The following is a 19,577-nucleotide window of genomic DNA, read 5'->3' as shown; positions in this document are numbered from 1 at the left end:
GGTCCCACTTTTGTTATCAATGGTCGTTTGTGTTTGTATCTTATGCTTGGGGTGAATTGGGATGTTTCCCAGTGGGTTCTTGTTCTAGGTGCTATGTATGGCACTTTCTGAGTTAACAATATTACTGGTCAAATATCTAATTCAGATTTTATAAATATAACGTCTAATACAATCTATACTCAGGTCTGGTTAGGTATACTAAACTTCAAGCTGTCTAGAGGTATGATAAGTTTTATTTCTTCTATCAATACCCTGATATCTCACATGATATCTTTACTCTTTATATTAACAAAGTAAGGATATGAATATCATGAATTGTTCATGTTGGTACCACTATATTTAGTAACAGATTTTGTTATAGTGAGTATATTCCTTGCTTCAAAATGGTAGTACATAGAGTTTAGATCACACCTTGTTTCATTTACAAGACTTGTCAGTCTAAAGATAGAGAATTTTCTTAACTAAACTGGAATTTGCTTTGTGCAATATATTATCCTCTTTCTTTTTGTATATTGTGCATAAATTACCAGTTTAGATAGCTAATGACATACGAAGTCTGTAAGGATCTACTATTTAGTCCTCACCTAAAGGTGCTTGGTGTAAGCTTTCAGATTTAAAGTCTTGTATTGGGCTTATTATAAGAGTAAGAAATAATTTTGTTTTATTACCTTATACCAGTAATTTAAAAACTGTGTCTTATTTTAGCCCTTTGTCGACTTAACCAAATATGTATTAGACGCACATTACTGTTAAAGTTAAGTAGTGGAATAACTTATTTATTTTTATTGTAACCAGTATATCCTTTGTACCTATTACACCTCTAGCATGTGGTACAAATATCTAAGTGCCTTAGATCGCCGGGGTCTGTGTGTTATTACTCAAATGCGGTGCACTTTGTAAAATTTGCAGTCACCATTAACTCGATACTCTGTGGCATCTGCACTGCTTGAAATGCTAGTATTTTAATAGCGTAGTATGCGTCGTATAGCAATTCACAAACTGTGTCTATTAGATTTGGAGATGCCTTATTCTGGCATCTATTACTTGTAAATTGGAATTCTACAATTTGGAGAACCGCTATTAGCAGTTAACTAACCCCAGGCTTCTACCCCAAAGCGTATCACCAACTACTAGTATATTTCTAACCGTCCAGGTCAATCAGCTATTGGGTGTTAGTTTCTCTAAAAAAGTCTAGAGAGATGCCTTATTTAGGTATTTATTACTTATCAACTAGGCTTCTACAGTTTGGAGACCGCTGTGTAGGAGTTGCTTAACTGCAGACTATTTACCCCAGAGCGTGTCACCGGTTATTAATGTACTTCTGACCGTCACGGTCAATAAGCTATAGGTCCTATATCGACCACTACAAGTATATATGTTGCATATAAGTTTTTTAGATTGCCAACACTTTATATTAAGTAATATTAAGCTAGTTCTTATGCCATTTAAAAACGGGTGATTGGGGTGTGTATTGGACTATACCCCCCCTGACATGTTTCGCCGATGCTGTTTCGGCTTTCTCAAAGGTGACGCGCGCCGGCGTCTGGGGCTTTTTAAATGTCTTGAAAGAAGATGATTGGTCCATATCAGCCAATCAATTTACTCTGAACTGGAGGTGTGTGTGTGTCAAACATTGTCGTCACACCTCACCTATGTTGTGCTACACGATCATCCTGGGATTTGTAAGCAGTAAAAAGCCTTGGATGATGCTGAAGCAGCAGCTTGTTTCCAATCGTTATACTTAGATGATCAATTTATGATCAGCCTAATTGCTTTTTTTGAAAGTACGGAAGTGGAGATAAATAATACATTACAGAAACATAAAAATATATATGTATATATATATGTATATATATATATATATATATATATATATATATATATATATATATATATATATATATATATATATATATATATATATATATATATATCTTTTTTACGTATTTCACCTAACCAACAGTTTTGATTCCTAGGGTATTTTATTGTAACTCACGATTTTTTGAGTATTATTGTGCCTATAGGTTTAATGTTTTTGGCCTATAGGTGTTATGGATAAGATACAATTTGACTAATATTTTATCAAAGAATTACCAAAAATCAAAGTTATATGTCAGATTATTAACATCCTATAATAAAATATATTAATGTTTTTAGGAAAATACAATAAGATAATTAATACATTAATAAGAAATATTCAAATATTCTATAAACTTTACTGCAGAATAAAATGAACCAGATTAAGGTGCCCTGGGTTGTTGGTATTTGGGCATGGGTGTACTATAACAGCCCAAGTTGAATCTTATTAACTTAGTGAGTGTCGTATATTTGAGTGTTTACAAAAATAAATATAAAGGAAAGAAGGGCTATATATGAATGCCTAGATTATTACCTTTTTAATGTTTTAACATTGTGGAATGGGGAGGGAATTGGGAATTAGTGCAGGTGGGAATTCCTAAGGTTAAGGAGAAACTGTTCGCAAGATAAATCTTTCAAAACAAGAGCACAACATAGGTGAGGTGTGACGACAATGTTTGACACACACACACCTCCAGTTTAGAGTAAATTGATTTGCTGATATGGACCAATCATCTTCTTTCAAGACATTTAAAAAGCCCCAGACGCCGGCGCGCGTCACCTTTGAGAAAGCCGAAACAGCATCGGCGAAACATGTCAGGGGGGGTATAGTCCAATACACACCCCAATCACCCGTTTTTAAATGGCATAAGAACTAGCTTAATATTACTTAATATAAAGTGTTGGCAATCTAAAAAACTTATATGCAACATATATACTTGTAGTGGTCGATATAGGACCTATAGCTTATTGACCGTGACGGTCAGAAGTACATTAATAACCGGTGACACGCTCTGGGGTAAATAGTCTGCAGTTAAGCAACTCCTACACAGCGGTCTCCAAACTGTAGAAGCCTAGTTGATAAGTAATAAATACCTAAATAAGGCATCTCTCTAGACTTTTTTAGAGAAACTAACACCCAATAGCTGATTGACCTGGACGGTTAGAAATATACTAGTAGTTGGTGATACGCTTTGGGGTAGAAGCCTGGGGTTAGTTAACTGCTAATAGCGGTTCTCCAAATTGTAGAATTCCAATTTACAAGTAATAGATGCCAGAATAAGGCATCTCCAAATCTAATAGACACAGTTTGTGAATTGCTATACGACGCATACTACGCTATTAAAATACTAGCATTTCAAGCAGTGCAGATGCCACAGAGTATCGAGTTAATGGTGACTGCAAATTTTACAAAGTGCACCGCATTTGAGTAATAACACACAGACCCCGGCGATCTAAGGCACTTAGATATTTGTACCACATGCTAGAGGTGTAATAGGTACAAAGGATATACTGGTTACAATAAAAATAAATAAGTTATTCCACTACTTAACTTTAACAGTAATGTGCGTCTAATACATATTTGGTTAAGCCGACAAAGGGCTAAAATAAGACACAGTTTTTAAATTACTGGTATAAGGTAATAAAACAAAATTATTTCTTACTCTTATAATAAGCCCAATACAAGACTTTAAATCTGAAAGCTTACACCAAGCACCTTTAGGTGAGGACTAAATAGTAGATCCTTACAGACTTCGTATGTCATTAGCTATCTAAACTGGTAATTTATGCACAATATACAAAAAGAAAGAGGATAATATATTGCACAAAGCAAATTCCAGTTTAGTTAAGAAAATTCTCTATCTTTAGACTGACAAGTCTTGTAAATGAAACAAGGTGTGATCTAAACTCTATGTACTACCATTTTGAAGCAAGGAATATACTCACTATAACAAAATCTGTTACTAAATATAGTGGTACCAACATGAACAATTCATGATATTCATATCCTTACTTTGTTAATATAAAGAGTAAAGATATCATGTGAGATATCAGGGTATTGATAGAAGAAATAAAACTTATCATACCTCTAGACAGCTTGAAGTTTAGTATACCTAACCAGACCTGAGTATAGATTGTATTAGACGTTATATTTATAAAATCTGAATTAGATATTTGACCAGTAATATTGTTAACTCAGAAAGTGCCATACATAGCACCTAGAACAAGAACCCACTGGGAAACATCCCAATTCACCCCAAGCATAAGATACAAACACAAACGACCATTGATAACAAAAGTGGGACCCTTCTGAGGTGCCCTATATGTCTGTATAACTAGATTGTCCAACTGAACATTAGCCAACCTTTACAACCTAGTTCCTATGTGTTTTTAAAGCACACACACACACACGTACCATTTTTTAATTTTATAATTATTGTTTAATAAAAGTTATGTTTTAAGTTAATCTTTTTGAATAGAAACTTTTTGGTCCCAAATGTGAGTTCATTAGCAATTATTTCAATCAGGGACGGGAGTGCTGCCTAAGTGCACTTTTTCCAGTCTTGATCCCTTTATGGGCTCCTGACTTAATTCGAACGTTGTTTCTGTGCACAAGCACCCCAGCTCATTCAAAGCTACACGCACAGACTGATATACATACAGATATGAATGTGTGTGTAGATATATATATATATACGTATAAACAAAAATATATACGTATACAATACAGATATTAATCCAACTTAATTGAGCAACCCTGCATTTACAGTAGTGTAGTGCTAGTGCCATTTCTTTTCCTCTCAGTATTGCTACTTATTCCTACATTCAAGTGTAGGATTCAGGCACAGTCTAAGCACACATATTCAATTTCAGACATGACAAGTAAATTCGAAAACGACAGGCAGACCAGGGAGCAAAAAAGATTGGCAGATATGAATGAAGTGTTCAATAATCCTGGATCCACAAAAATTGATTCTACAACTAATAATCTGGATACTCTGTTAAGAGAATTGCACAAAAATCTATACAAGCAAGATAAACTCTGGTGGGACAAGCAATTCTGTGAACAGTATATTGAGAAGAATTTAATACCCAGAGGCCTTAGAATACAACTTTTCCCAGCCTTTGAATTTAAAGAGAAGAACTTAAGTATTGAATGGGAAGAGGCATTAAGTGAATGCTCTAAGAAACTCATGAAAATACTTATAAAACATGATTCCTCTGAATATGATAGATTAGAAGAACAGATTAAAATCCAAAATGAACAACTAAAGCAGTGCGAAAATATGCAAGAATTCGAGAATATGTATAAGAAATATCAGAAAGAATTGGACAAGTATGAAAGCGAAATCAAGATGACCAAGAAGGGCAAATTACAAAGAGACATACAGGATTTTCAAGACAATAAAGTATACAAATGGAGAAATAGATTTAACAACTCTAACACCAGGTCACAGAGAAGAATTCATCTAGTAGAGACAGATGTCTCAGACACTGATGTGGATGACACAGATGATTTGGAAACACCAAGCGTACCCTCAACCTCAACTAACCAGGTTTCCATTGAAAACAGAAAGAGGAAGTCTTTTTTAGAGGAAGAAAACAGCACAGATTCAGAACCACCAGGAGAGGTGGGTGGAAAAAACAAAAGGGTAACCAGAAACAAAAAGAACTCAAAGGACAAATCCCAGACGGCGAAACAATACAAACGCAATCCAAGCCCATTCTCAATAATGAGGATGAAAAATTGAGAATGATCAACTTATCAAATCAAACTTTGAATGAACATCATATCAAGGTTCTCTCTAAAGGTTTATCCTTTTGCCCTACCACCCCCCTGGATAAATTCGAAGCAATTAAAGATGTGCAATTATTTCTGAGGAAACTACTTCTGAAAAAGCATTTTGACAATAAGGATATCAATGGCGCACCAACTACCTGGTCTGAAGATGAATTGCAATCACTTCAGAATTTAGAAGATCTATTAGGAGAACAAGAACCGAATGAACAATCGAATTGGAGGAAAACACTGAAAGTTAAATCTAAGTTCGTCCCCTCGACTAACACTAGCTCCAATATTGATGTCTTTAATCAAATTGTATGTCAAAGCATTAATAATCTGAAAACTAATTTCAAACCATCGAACCTATCAAAACAGGAAAAGAAAGCCCTAACTGAATTGGAATCATGGAACGATGTGATCATCCGCAATGCGGATAAGGGCGGCAATATTGTACTATGGCCAAAAGACATGTATTTGAAAGAAGCAAATACACAATTAAAAAACAAGACATGCTATAGAGAATTATGGGGAAATCCATCTACAGAATTTCACAGCCAATATAACAAATTGATAGATACAGCCAGTAAGAAAGGATTACTAAGCAACAAAGAAAAGAAGTTTCTACAGGTCACCCACCCAAAAACGGCAACGTTCTACCTAATTCCTAAGGTTCACAAAAACAGCAAAGAACCACCGGGCAGACCGATTGTGTCTGGGAATGAAAATCTGACTGAAAAAGCTAGTCAGTATGTAGACTTACGCTTAAGACCCTTTCTAACTCAATTACCATCTTATGTGAAAGATACAATGGAGGTTCTACAAATAATTAAAGATATCAACATCACCAAGAACACGTGGTTGGTCACCAGTGACGTGGAATCCCTGTATACCAGCATTGAACATAATCTAGGACTAAAGGCTGTGAAACATTTTCTGCAAATGTCTTCAGAAGAAAGCCCTGATCACAACCTTTTCATACTTGACCTACTAAAATTTGTATTAACAAAAAATTATTTTCTCTTCAACAACAAATTTTACCTGCAAACGCAGGGAACGGCGATGGGCACTGCGTGTGCCCCCACCTACGCTAATTTGTTCTTAGGGTGGTGGGAGCAGACTGAGGTATTTACGGACACAAATTATGAATATTGCATGAAGATCCCACTATGGATCAGGTACATAGACGACATTTTGTTTCTATGGGAAGGAACTGAACAAGACCTTGAAACCTTTCTTGCAAAATTAAATCAAAATAATTTAAACATCAGGCTGACACATCACAAGAGTTTAACTGACATCTCATTCCTGGATTTGCTAATCCAAAAGGAAGCAGATGGTTCATTAAGTACGGACCTATTTAGAAAAGAGACAGCCACTAATAATGTCCTTTTTGCCACCAGTGCCCACGCTCCTAACACTGCCAAATCCTTACCAATAGGGGAATTCCTAAGGTTAAGGAGAAACTGTTCGCAAGATAAAACTTTCAAAACAAGAGCTACAGAATTGGAGAAGCGTCTCATACAGCGAGGATACAGCAAAAGATCCATCCGAAAAGCGAAAACAAGAGCACTTAAAACTCCAAGATCAGATCTTTTGAAGACTAAAGCCAAGAAAAGTGATACAAAAACCAGATTAGTGCTAACACACAATCAAGACACTCATTTAATCACGAATATAATCCAGAAAAATTGGCATATTCTTCAAGCTGACCCTGTACTTAAAGATCTAATAGGAGACCGAGTCCAATTAAGCTATCGAAGAAATAAAAACTTGAAAGAAATACTTAGTCCCAGCCACTACGTATATAAGTCCAGAAATACACGACCAGTGGAACAAGGATCCTTTGCTTGTGGAAACTGCTCATCTTGCAGTAATATGGTAAAAAAGAAAACCATAACAGACAGATTCGGACATCATCACAAAATCAAGACATACATAAACTGTAACACCTCGGGCGTAATTTATGCCCTTCAGTGCAAATGCCCCCGAATCTACATAGGGATGACAACAAGAACGTTACACACAAGACTGATGGAACACCTGAGAAACATCAGAAATGCCCCATCTGACTTGTCTAAAGATAGAAAGATCACGTCTGTCGCATCTCACTTTTTCAGATATCACCAATCCAAAACCTCTGAACTTAAGTGCCATGGAATCCAAAAAATATCATTGGGTCTAAGAGGGGGTGACCTGGAAAATGCCCTCCTAAAGGCTGAAACCAGGTGGATCTACTTAATGGACTCAGTATACCCTAAAGGTATGAACGAACAAAACAACTACTCCATGTTCCTCTAGGGACATATAGACCCGAAATATAGATACAACAGAAACAGCCAAAGTAGCCTAGGAGAGATCAAGGTCACCACAGTGAACAAAGACAACAGGATTGGTTACCTGTCCAGTTTAAACAAAACAATTAAATGTATTGAATTTAATACACATCCAGTATCTTATTATCATTAGCAATCTAATGATAATTTTTTCACCTCACTTTATGTTGAGACACAGTTTTTGGCATTGGGCCAACATCAACCCATTTGCCAACAAACATATCCCTTTAAAGTAATATGCTCAAGAAATTTGGAACTATATAATAATCACCAATCAATTGATTCACTTGTTTTCACTTACACACTTTTTCACAAATCATTTTTATAAAACTATTTCCTATGTTTCGCTCACATGTCTCACTATGCATGTTTCTCACCGATTACTTCACACTTTATTATTATTATTTTTTATATTAGGGATTATTTTGTTAGCCCTGTACACTTCACACCCTCACAGTGATTCTCTTTTTCTAAACAATTATTTATTTAGGAATTATTATTCACAGGACAATAATCACTGTTGAAGTATTAGATATAAGAATAAATTAGATGTAGTGTATCCAACCATGTGTCACGTCCTCCCCACCTGCACTAATTCCCAATTCCCTCCCCATTCCACAATGTTAAAACATTAAAAAGGTAATAATCTAGGCATTCATATATAGCCCTTCTTTCCTTTATATTTATTTTTGTAAACACTCAAATATACGACACTCACTAAGTTAATAAGATTCAACTTGGGCTGTTATAGTACACCCATGCCCAAATACCAACAACCCAGGGCACCTTAATCTGGTTCATTTTATTCTGCAGTAAAGTTTATAGAATATTTGAATATTTCTTATTAATGTATTAATTATCTTATTGTATTTTCCTAAAAACATTAATATATTTTATTATAGGATGTTAATAATCTGACATATAACTTTGATTTTTGGTAATTCTTTGATAAAATATTAGTCAAATTGTATCTTATCCATAACACCTATAGGCCAAAAACATTAAACCTATAGGCACAATAATACTCAAAAAATCGTGAGTTACAATAAAATACCCTAGGAATCAAAACTGTTGGTTAGGTGAAATACGTAAAAAAGATATATATATATATACATATATATTTTTATGTTTCTGTAATGTATTATTTATCTCCACTTCCGTACTTTCAAAAAAAGCAATTAGGCTGATCATAAATTGATCATCTAAGTATAACGATTGGAAACAAGCTGCTGCTTCAGCATCATCCAAGGCTTTTTACTGCTTACAAATCCCAGGATGATCGTGTAGCACAACATAGGTGAGGTGTGACGACAATGTTTGACACACACACACCTCCAGTTCAGAGTAAATTGATTGGCTGATATGGACCAATCATCTTCTTTCAAGACATTTAAAAAGCCCCAGACGCCGGCGCGCGTCACCTTTGAGAAAGCCGAAACAGCATCGGCGAAACATGTCAGGGGGGGTATAGTCCAATACACACCCCAATCACCCGTTTTTAAATGGCATAAGAACTAGCTTAATATTACTTAATATAAAGTGTTGGCAATCTAAAAAACTTATATGCAACATATATACTTGTAGTGGTCGATATAGGACCTATAGCTTATTGACCGTGACGGTCAGAAGTACATTAATAACCGGTGACACGCTCTGGGGTAAATAGTCTGCAGTTAAGCAACTCCTACACAGCGGTCTCCAAACTGTAGAAGCCTAGTTGATAAGTAATAAATACCTAAATAAGGCATCTCTCTAGACTTTTTTAGAGAAACTAACACCCAATAGCTGATTGACCTGGACGGTTAGAAATATACTAGTAGTTGGTGATACGCTTTGGGGTAGAAGCCTGGGGTTAGTTAACTGCTAATAGCGGTTCTCCAAATTGTAGAATTCCAATTTACAAGTAATAGATGCCAGAATAAGGCATCTCCAAATCTAATAGACACAGTTTGTGAATTGCTATACGACGCATACTACGCTATTAAAATACTAGCATTTCAAGCAGTGCAGATGCCACAGAGTATCGAGTTAATGGTGACTGCAAATTTTACAAAGTGCACCGCATTTGAGTAATAACACACAGACCCCGGCGATCTAAGGCACTTAGATATTTGTACCACATGCTAGAGGTGTAATAGGTACAAAGGATATACTGGTTACAATAAAAATAAATAAGTTATTCCACTACTTAACTTTAACAGTAATGTGCGTCTAATACATATTTGGTTAAGCCGACAAAGGGCTAAAATAAGACACAGTTTTTAAATTACTGGTATAAGGTAATAAAACAAAATTATTTCTTACTCTTATAATAAGCCCAATACAAGACTTTAAATCTGAAAGCTTACACCAAGCACCTTTAGGTGAGGACTAAATAGTAGATCCTTACAGACTTCGTATGTCATTAGCTATCTAAACTGGTAATTTATGCACAATATACAAAAAGAAAGAGGATAATATATTGCACAAAGCAAATTCCAGTTTAGTTAAGAAAATTCTCTATCTTTAGACTGACAAGTCTTGTAAATGAAACAAGGTGTGATCTAAACTCTATGTACTACCATTTTGAAGCAAGGAATATACTCACTATAACAAAATCTGTTACTAAATATAGTGGTACCAACATGAACAATTCATGATATTCATATCCTTACTTTGTTAATATAAAGAGTAAAGATATCATGTGAGATATCAGGGTATTGATAGAAGAAATAAAACTTATCATACCTCTAGACAGCTTGAAGTTTAGTATACCTAACCAGACCTGAGTATAGATTGTATTAGACGTTATATTTATAAAATCTGAATTAGATATTTGACCAGTAATATTGTTAACTCAGAAAGTGCCATACATAGCACCTAGAACAAGAACCCACTGGGAAACATCCCAATTCACCCCAAGCATAAGATACAAACACAAACGACCATTGATAACAAAAGTGGGACCCTTCTGAGGTGCCCTATATGTCTGTATAACTAGATTGTCCAACTGAACATTAGCCAACCTTTACAACCTAGTTCCTATGTGTTTTTAAAGCACACACACACACGTACCATTTTTTAATTTTATAATTATTGTTTAATAAAAGTTATGTTTTAAGTTAATCTTTTTGAATAGAAACTTTTTGGTCCCAAATGTGAGTTCATTAGCAATTATTTCAATCAGGGACGGGAGTGCTGCCTAAGTGCACTTTTTCCAGTCTTGATCCCTTTATGGGCTCCTGACTTAATTCGAAAGTTGTTTCTGTGCACAAGCACCCCAGCTCATTCAAAGCTACACGCACAGACTGATATACATACAGATATGAATGTGTGTGTAGATATATATATATACGTATAAACAAAAATATATACGTATACAATACAGATATTAATCCAACTTAATTGAGCAACCCTGCATTTACAGTAGTGTAGTGCTAGTGCCATTTCTTTTCCTCTCAGTAAACTGTTATTATGTTTGCCAATCTTAGAGCGACAAGATTAATTTACTTAAGGCATTGTTAGCAAATACAAAATTTGTCAACCTGTTATGAGTAAGTAAACAAATATAAGCTAGATAAGATTACACAGCATAGCGGCTATATTCTTAGAGTAAAATTGAAAGGAACAAGTGTGGAGTACTTGGTCTGATTAAGGACGCGTCTCCACCAAAAACATAGTTTTAAAAGAAGAAAATGCAAAATATTTATACAGGTAAGCAAATCAGATTAAACCTAGGAGTTCCCCATGACAATTGTATGTACTTTAAAAGGAAAATGAAAGCCAAAATTAAACTTAAAGGGACATGAAATCCAAAAAAAAATATTTCCTGAATTAGAATATTTATGTTATCAAATGTACTTTGTTCTTTTGGTATCTTTTGTTAAAAAGCTTATCTAGGTAGAATTAGCAATACACTGCTAAGGAGCTAGCTGGAGATTAGTGGCTACACACATATGCCTCTTGTCATTGGTTCACCAGATATGTTCAGCTAGTTCCCAGCAGTGCATCTGCTGCTTGAGAGTAAATTTTAACTTTGTGTTTAACCCCTTTGCAGTCATGTGTAAATAGTCCATTAAAAAATGCTCTAAGCATTAGAAAATGTTACTTTTCTGCTTTATCTTTTACCTTAAAAACATTAACAGTGTGAGAAAAACGTGCCACGTTATCAGACACTTTTGTCATCATCATTAAAACTAGTATCTGGAATAAAATAAAAACAGAGCAGGTCCAACTCATGTTCATTTATTGCAACATACGGTAAGCACATACAATCAATGCACTTACTAAATAAGACATATTTAGGGCACATCACGGTTATATAGTTCTAGAATGCAATGTCCTCCATACACTCACTCCATCTCCAGCCAGCTAGCGTCTGGTCTATGTTATTATTATCGGTTATTTGTAGAGCGCCAACAGATACCGCAGCGCTAATGTAAAAACCAAGCTGCTAAGCTTCGGTGGTATACCTTCCAATGAAACCTCTGTTGCCAGTTGACGTTGCTTGTGGATGTATAGTGGCTCAGGCAGGACCAAAATCTCCCAAAATTAATGTGAGTCAGAGCTGCGCTGTTTTTATTTTATACCAGATTACTTTTAATCTTACTCCAGTTGGTATATTTTTTTTCTGTGAAAATTGTGTGGCTCTGATATCTTTTTTTTCTGTTTTTATCATCATTAAAATCAAAAGGAGGAAGAATCATTTGAAGTGTGTGCAAGATACGGATAGATGTACACACACACCTGCAGTTATTACTAAAAAAAATAAAAAAATAATAAGACTTCATATTTTCATATTCTCTCTCTCTCTCTCATGTTTTAACACTCTGTTGTCTAGGGTAGTTTCTCACCATGAGTTGTATATGCTTGAAGGATTGTGCCAAATCATACCTCGCACCCTGGCATATATGGATAATCTTACCCCAGTCTTTCTTTGCTCTCCTCTTGGGTCAGTTGGTCAAAAGATTTCGCTTCATCCTTTCCCAAAAATGCCTCATGGTCTTGCTGGAAGCTTTGGTTTTCTTCATGGATTTGACTGTTTAGCTCAGGGTCAAGACGGATTCTCTCCTTGCGAAAGGTAGGTTTGCCGAGTACTCCCCAAGCACATAACAGCATTAAGTACAGTACACAGTGAGGAGCCATCATCTTTCCTCATGGGCAGGCCACAGGACCTATAAAAAAATAAACTGAGTATATATAAGACAAATATGCATAGTCAAAAAGTACATAAACACACAGTAGAGCCATCAGGAAGCACTTAGAAACAAATTCAGAAAGCGCACACATATTTATATACTGCCTGCCTTAGATACAGTGTGCAAGACACTCACAGTGTCTCAAACACATACATGCAAAGATTTATGGTACATTCAGTCTCTTAAACACATGTACACACTATCACACCCTTGCATGTAGTCAGCAACCTACTCAATATAATTTCATACAATACAGTCAACACATGCAGCAGTAAGCAGGATGCACTTGCATACAAACTCTCTTAATGTAATATGCAGTCAGCACACCACAGGGTGCTCTCAATCTGCCACAAATACTTAAATGCAGTCTGCAGAATACAATCACATACACTTGTACATGCAGTCAGCAAAATACACACGCACTCATACACTAACATGAAGTCAGTAAGACACACTTGCACGTACATGGCAGCCAGCAAAATACACACGCACTCATATACACTAACAGGCAGTCAGTAAGACACTCACTTGTACATGCAGTTTAAAGCATGCACTCAGACACTCTCTCATATGCACTTGCATGCAATCAGCTGAACACACACTTCATCACAAACATGCGCATGCAGTCAAGATACACTCATACACAGATTAACATGCAGGCAACAGGATCCACATATACATTTTCATATACACTTAAATGCAGTCAGCAACATTCTCACATGCGCCTACATGCAGTTAGCAGAATACACACACATTTTCTCTCGCATACATTCTGTGAGCAAGATACACCTCACGCACACTTTCTCTCACATACACTTACATGCAATCAAAATATTCCCCATTTTGTTATGCAGGGCCCACTTACACACACACACTCTCAGATAATTGTGTACATGCTATCAGTAGGATAGACTCACATGCTGTCAGGATACTCTCATACACACTAGCATGCAGTCCCAAGCTGACATAAAGATATATTCACACAGACTCTTTCATAGAATTTACATGCTATTAATAGAAAACACTCACACACATACATAGTGCTATCATTAGTATACACTCTCTTTCACACACCTACATGCCGCAAGTAGGAAAACACATACATGTACATGCTGCCAGCAAGATACTCACACACATTCACATTACATGCTATCATCAGAAAACATTCACACACATGCTGCAAGTAGGATAACACTCACATAAATGTACATACTGTCCGTAAAATACTCAAAAATACTCTATCATATACATGCTATCATCAGGATACACTCTCACACACACCTACATGGTGTCAGCAAGATACTCGCACAAGCGCTCTCTCATACATGTTGTGATCAGAATACACACACTCTCACATAAACTGATGTGCTGTTAGTAGGATGCACACACATACATGCTTCATTAGGATTACACTCACAGCCCATGCTGTCATCAGGATACTCTTACACACTCTTGCATACACTTACATTCTGTAAGTAGAATAAGATAACTATCAATGTACATGCTGTCAGAAAGATGCACTCAAACATATACATATTCTCTTACATACAAGCTGATACCCTTACACACTGTTATATACATACCCTTACACACACACACACTGACACTGTTACATACATACCCTTACACACACACTGTTACATACCTTTAAACACACTGTTACATACATACCCTTACACACACACTGTTACATACATACCCTTACACACAGTTACATACATACCCTTACACACACACTGTTACATACATACCCTTACACACACACTGTTACATACCTTTAAACACACTGTTACATACATATTGTTACATACATACCCTTACACACACTGTTACATACATACACTGTTCCATACATACATACCCTTACACACACACTGTTACATACATACCCTTACACACAGTTACATACATACCCTTACACACACACTGTTACATACATACCCTTACACACACACTGTTACATACATACCCTTACACACACACTGTTACATACCTTTAAACACACTGTTACATACATATTGTTACATACATACCCTTACACACACTGTTACATACATACACTGTTCCATACATACATACCCTTACACACACACTGTTACATACATACCCTTACACACACTGTTACATACATACCCTTACACACACAGTTACATACATAACCTTACACACACCGTTACATACATACCCTTACACACTGTTACATACATACCCTTACACACACTGTTACATACATACACTGTTCCATACATACATACCCTTACACACACACTGTTACATACATACCCTTACACACACAGTTACATACATACCCTTACACACACAGTTACATACATAACCTTACACACACAGTTACATACATACCCTTACACACACAGTTACATACATAACCTTACACACACAGTTACATACATACCCTTACACACACAGTTACATACATACCCTTACACACAGTTACATACATACCCTTACACACACAGTTACATACATACCCTTACACACACAGTTACATACATACCCTTACACACACAGTTACATACATACCCTTACACACACTGTTACATACATACCCTTACACACACTGTTACATACATACCCTTACACACACACTGTTACATACATACCCTTACACACACACTGTTACATACATACCCTTACACACACACTGTTACATACATACTGTTACATACATACCCTTACACACACTGTTACATACATACATACCCTTACACACACACTGTTACATACATACCCTTACACACACTGTTACATACATACCCTTACACACACTGTTACATACATACCCTTACACACACACTGTTACATACCTTTAAACACACTGTTACATACATACTGTTACATACATACCCTTACACACACACTGTTACATACATACCCTTACACACACACTGTTACATACATACCCTTACACACACACTGTTACATACCTTTAAACACACTGTTACATACATATTGTTACATACATACCCTTACACACACTGTTACATACATACACTGTTCCATACATACATACCCTTACACACACACTGTTACATACATACCCTTACACACACTGTTACATACATACCCTTACACACACAGTTACATACATAACCTTACACACAGTTACATACATACCCTTACACACAGTTACATACATACCCTTACACACAGTTACATACATACCCTTACACACAGTTACATACATACCCTTACACACAGTGTTACATACATGAAATCGGCACCCCGCAGAATTCACTCACTCATGCATTGACTAGTATTTAAAGCTGAGCACTAAGTTGATCCAATGAACAAGGGGAAGCCAGACTGTGCCAATATCTGGTACGGTTACAACATTCATCCTCGGCTGAAACGGCGTCTGTTATTGGCCAGGCTGAGTTCGGGACTGGGAGGGACCACCTCGCCACGTAGCAGGGCTGTCCCGGTGTTGTATCAGAAATGGTGCACTTGTAGAAATCCGTCTTCGGCTCCTCGGCAAGAATCGGAACTCCGACCCCCATCACCCAGATACTCCCATTCTCCTCCCTCCTCACATTTTCTACAAGCGCATGACCATTTCTGATACAACACCGGCAGCTAGCAAAGCGGGGGTTAATATAATCACCTTACTGACAGGGGCTCTATTGATTAAAAAAAAAAAAAAACCTGCAGGTGGTGTTATAGGCCCAGGGTGCCCAGCGATGCTTTTAACAACCCCTGGCCTATACTATGTATTGTATTACTTGATGTGCTTATATTGCTATTAGTTTAGGATACTGTCATGCTTTAGGCTGTCACCACACTGGTATTTTTTTTATTATACTTGCATACCTGTTTATATTAAATACATTTCTGATTAAAAGCTTAAAAAAATACCCTAATTATATTTTTAATACGCTTAATGTGATTTCCCTGACAAAATTATAGTTTGTGGTGGGTTAAGTTGTTAGCAAGGGTCACTGGGTGCCTTTATCAACTCTTCCTCAGAATAATTACTGAAATAACTCGATTGTAACTTAATATACATTTGAGGAATTACATAGAATTTTTGAAAATCGTCGTTTATGATGTCATAAAAAAATCTCTATTTTTTTAAACCGAACCAGATTACTGTATCACTGATCAGTTTGTTGTTAGTAGTTACACTGGACTGTGTCTCACTCTCTATCTCTAACTTTGGAGGGAACGACTGTGCTGTGGCACTGGCAGACAGAGTCCCAGAGTAGTGAACTTGTGAAGTGATTCACTTTTCACTTAAAAAAAACAATGACACGTTGCTGTGCCAGATCTCAGTCCAATCCTGTCGCATTAATAATCTCCCAATCCAATTTGTTTTTACAAATAGAGCCTGTAGTATGCGTGATTGATGTTTCAGGTAGCCTCTTAAAATGTTTATTATCTGTGAGCTTTCAGTAGCTATGGCCAATCAAGGTTTAGAGGGGGTGGGTCAATTAAGCGTTTATTATCTGCACGTAGGTTCAGGTTGCAAATGCAAATGCATTTTGCACTAAGCACTTAGTTAATGCACTTGTTCGCAATTTTGGGGTTTTGATTTTAGTTTTGGAGGGAGATATATGATGTGAAAATCCGTGTTAACCAGCTTGACTTGTTAAACCGAGCAAAAAATAAATACAAATTAAATGTATGTGCGTGTGTTAAGGAAAGCAAGATGAACATTTTTTTTTTATTTATTTTTTTTAAATCTCCAGTTATTGTCCTTTCTTCATCCCAACATTTAATATATGATATATATTTTTCTTATTTTAATCTTAGTTTAAAACCCCGTGAGGCTGGTAATATTTGTATTTATTTTTTTGCTTTTGTTGCCTACCAGCTGCTAAAATATGAAAAACAAAAAGTTGCCTGTCAGATGCGGGAAGTTAATATTAAAAAGTATAACGATTTTAAGGTTTGTTCTGTTAATGGCAAAAATCCTGTCAAGAATCTGCAGAGGCAAAGTGAATATTTAGCTAGTTATCAGTTAGCAACAAACTTAAAGGGCCATAATAACCAAATGTTTAAACACTTGAAAGTGCTGCAGCATAGCTGACTAGAAAATATCTCCTGAACAACTCTATGTAAAAAAGAAAGATATTTTACCTCAAAATTCCTCAGTAGCCATATCCCATTGTAAAGGACTTTTAACCCCTTAATGACCACAGCACTTTTCCAAGGCTATTTTTGCAGTGTTTGTGTTTAGCTGTAATTTTCCTCTTGCTTATTTACAGTACCCACACATATATACCGTTTTTCTTTCCATTAAATGGACTTTCTAAAGATACTATTATTTTCATCATATCTTTTAAGTTACTATATAAAATATGAGTAAAAAATGGAAAAAAACACACTTTTTCTAACTTTGACCCCCAAAATCTGTTACACATCTACAACCACCAAAAAACACCCATACTAAATAGTTTCTAAATTTTGTCCTGAGTTTAGAAATACCCAATGTTTACATGTTCTTTGCTCTTTTGCAAGTTATAGGGCAATAAATACAAGTAGCACTTTGCTATTTCCAAACCACTTTTTTTTCAAAATTAGTTCTAGTTACATTGGGACACTGATATCTTTCAGGAATCCCTGAATATCCCTTGACATGTATATATATTTTTTAGAAGACATCCCAAAGTATTGATCTAGGCCCATTATGGTATATTTCATGGCACCATTTCATCGCCAAATGAGATCAAATAAAAAAAATCGTTCACTTTTTCACAATTTTTTTCACAAACTTTAGGTTTCTCACTGAAATTATTTACAAACAACTTGTGCAATTATGGCATAAATGGTTGTAAATGCTTCTCTGGGATCCCTTTTGTTCAGAAATAGACATATATGGCTTTGGCGTTGCTTTTTGGTAATTAGAAGGCTGCTAAATGCCACTGCGCATCACACGCGTATTATGCCCAGCAGTGAAGGGGTTAATTAGGGAGCATGTAGGGAGCGTCTAGGGTTAATTTTAGTGTAGTGTAGTGTAGTAGACAACCCCAAGTATTGATCTAGGCCTATCTTGGTATATTTCATGCCACCATTTGACCGCCAAATGCGATCAAATAAAAATGTTTCATTTTTCAAAATTTTAGGTTTCTCACTGAAATTATTTGCAAACAGCTTGTGCAATTATGGCATAAATGGTTGTAAATGCTTCTCTGGGATCCCCTTTGTTCAGAAATAGCAGACATATATGACTTTGACGTTGCTTTTTGGTAATTAGAAGGCCGCTAAATGCTGCTGCGCATCACACATGTATTATGCCCAGCAGTGGTGGGGTTAATTAGGTAGCTTGTAGGGAGCTTGCAGGGTTAATTTTAGCTTTAGTGTAGAGATCAGCCTTCCACCTGACTCATCACACCCCCTGATCCCTCCCAAACAGCTCTCTTCCCTCCCCCACCCCACAATTGTCCCCGCCATCTTAAGTACTGGCAG

At 36.1% G+C, this 19,577-nt stretch overlaps 1 protein-coding gene across 2 annotated transcripts in view; it reads right to left on the bottom strand.

The window, feature by feature from the left end:
* RCN1 (reticulocalbin 1) overlaps positions 1-16,566 on the bottom strand; it is an 83,232-nt gene extending 66,666 nt beyond the window's left edge. Inside the window, exons 1-2 of one of the 2 annotated variants that reach the window (XM_053720402.1) lie at positions 16,412-16,566; positions 12,878-13,127 (exon numbers count right to left, since the gene is read on the bottom strand). In XM_053720402.1, coding sequence (XP_053576377.1) covers positions 12,878-13,101 — 224 coding nt within the window. In that variant the 5' untranslated portion in view covers positions 13,102-13,127; positions 16,412-16,566. Of the gene's footprint in view, positions 1-12,877; positions 13,128-16,380 lie in introns of both variants that reach the window. The other variant, XM_053720401.1, reaches the window with a different exon arrangement.
* Positions 16,567-19,577: the final 3,011 nt, after the last annotated feature.

The sequence above is a fragment of the Bombina bombina genome, chromosome 7, assembly GCF_027579735.1.
Source record: "Bombina bombina isolate aBomBom1 chromosome 7, aBomBom1.pri, whole genome shotgun sequence".
Taxonomy (NCBI): domain Eukaryota; kingdom Metazoa; phylum Chordata; class Amphibia; order Anura; family Bombinatoridae; genus Bombina; species Bombina bombina.
The sequence above is the reverse complement of the archived record's forward strand: the minus strand, read 5'-3'. Positions and strand labels throughout refer to the sequence as shown.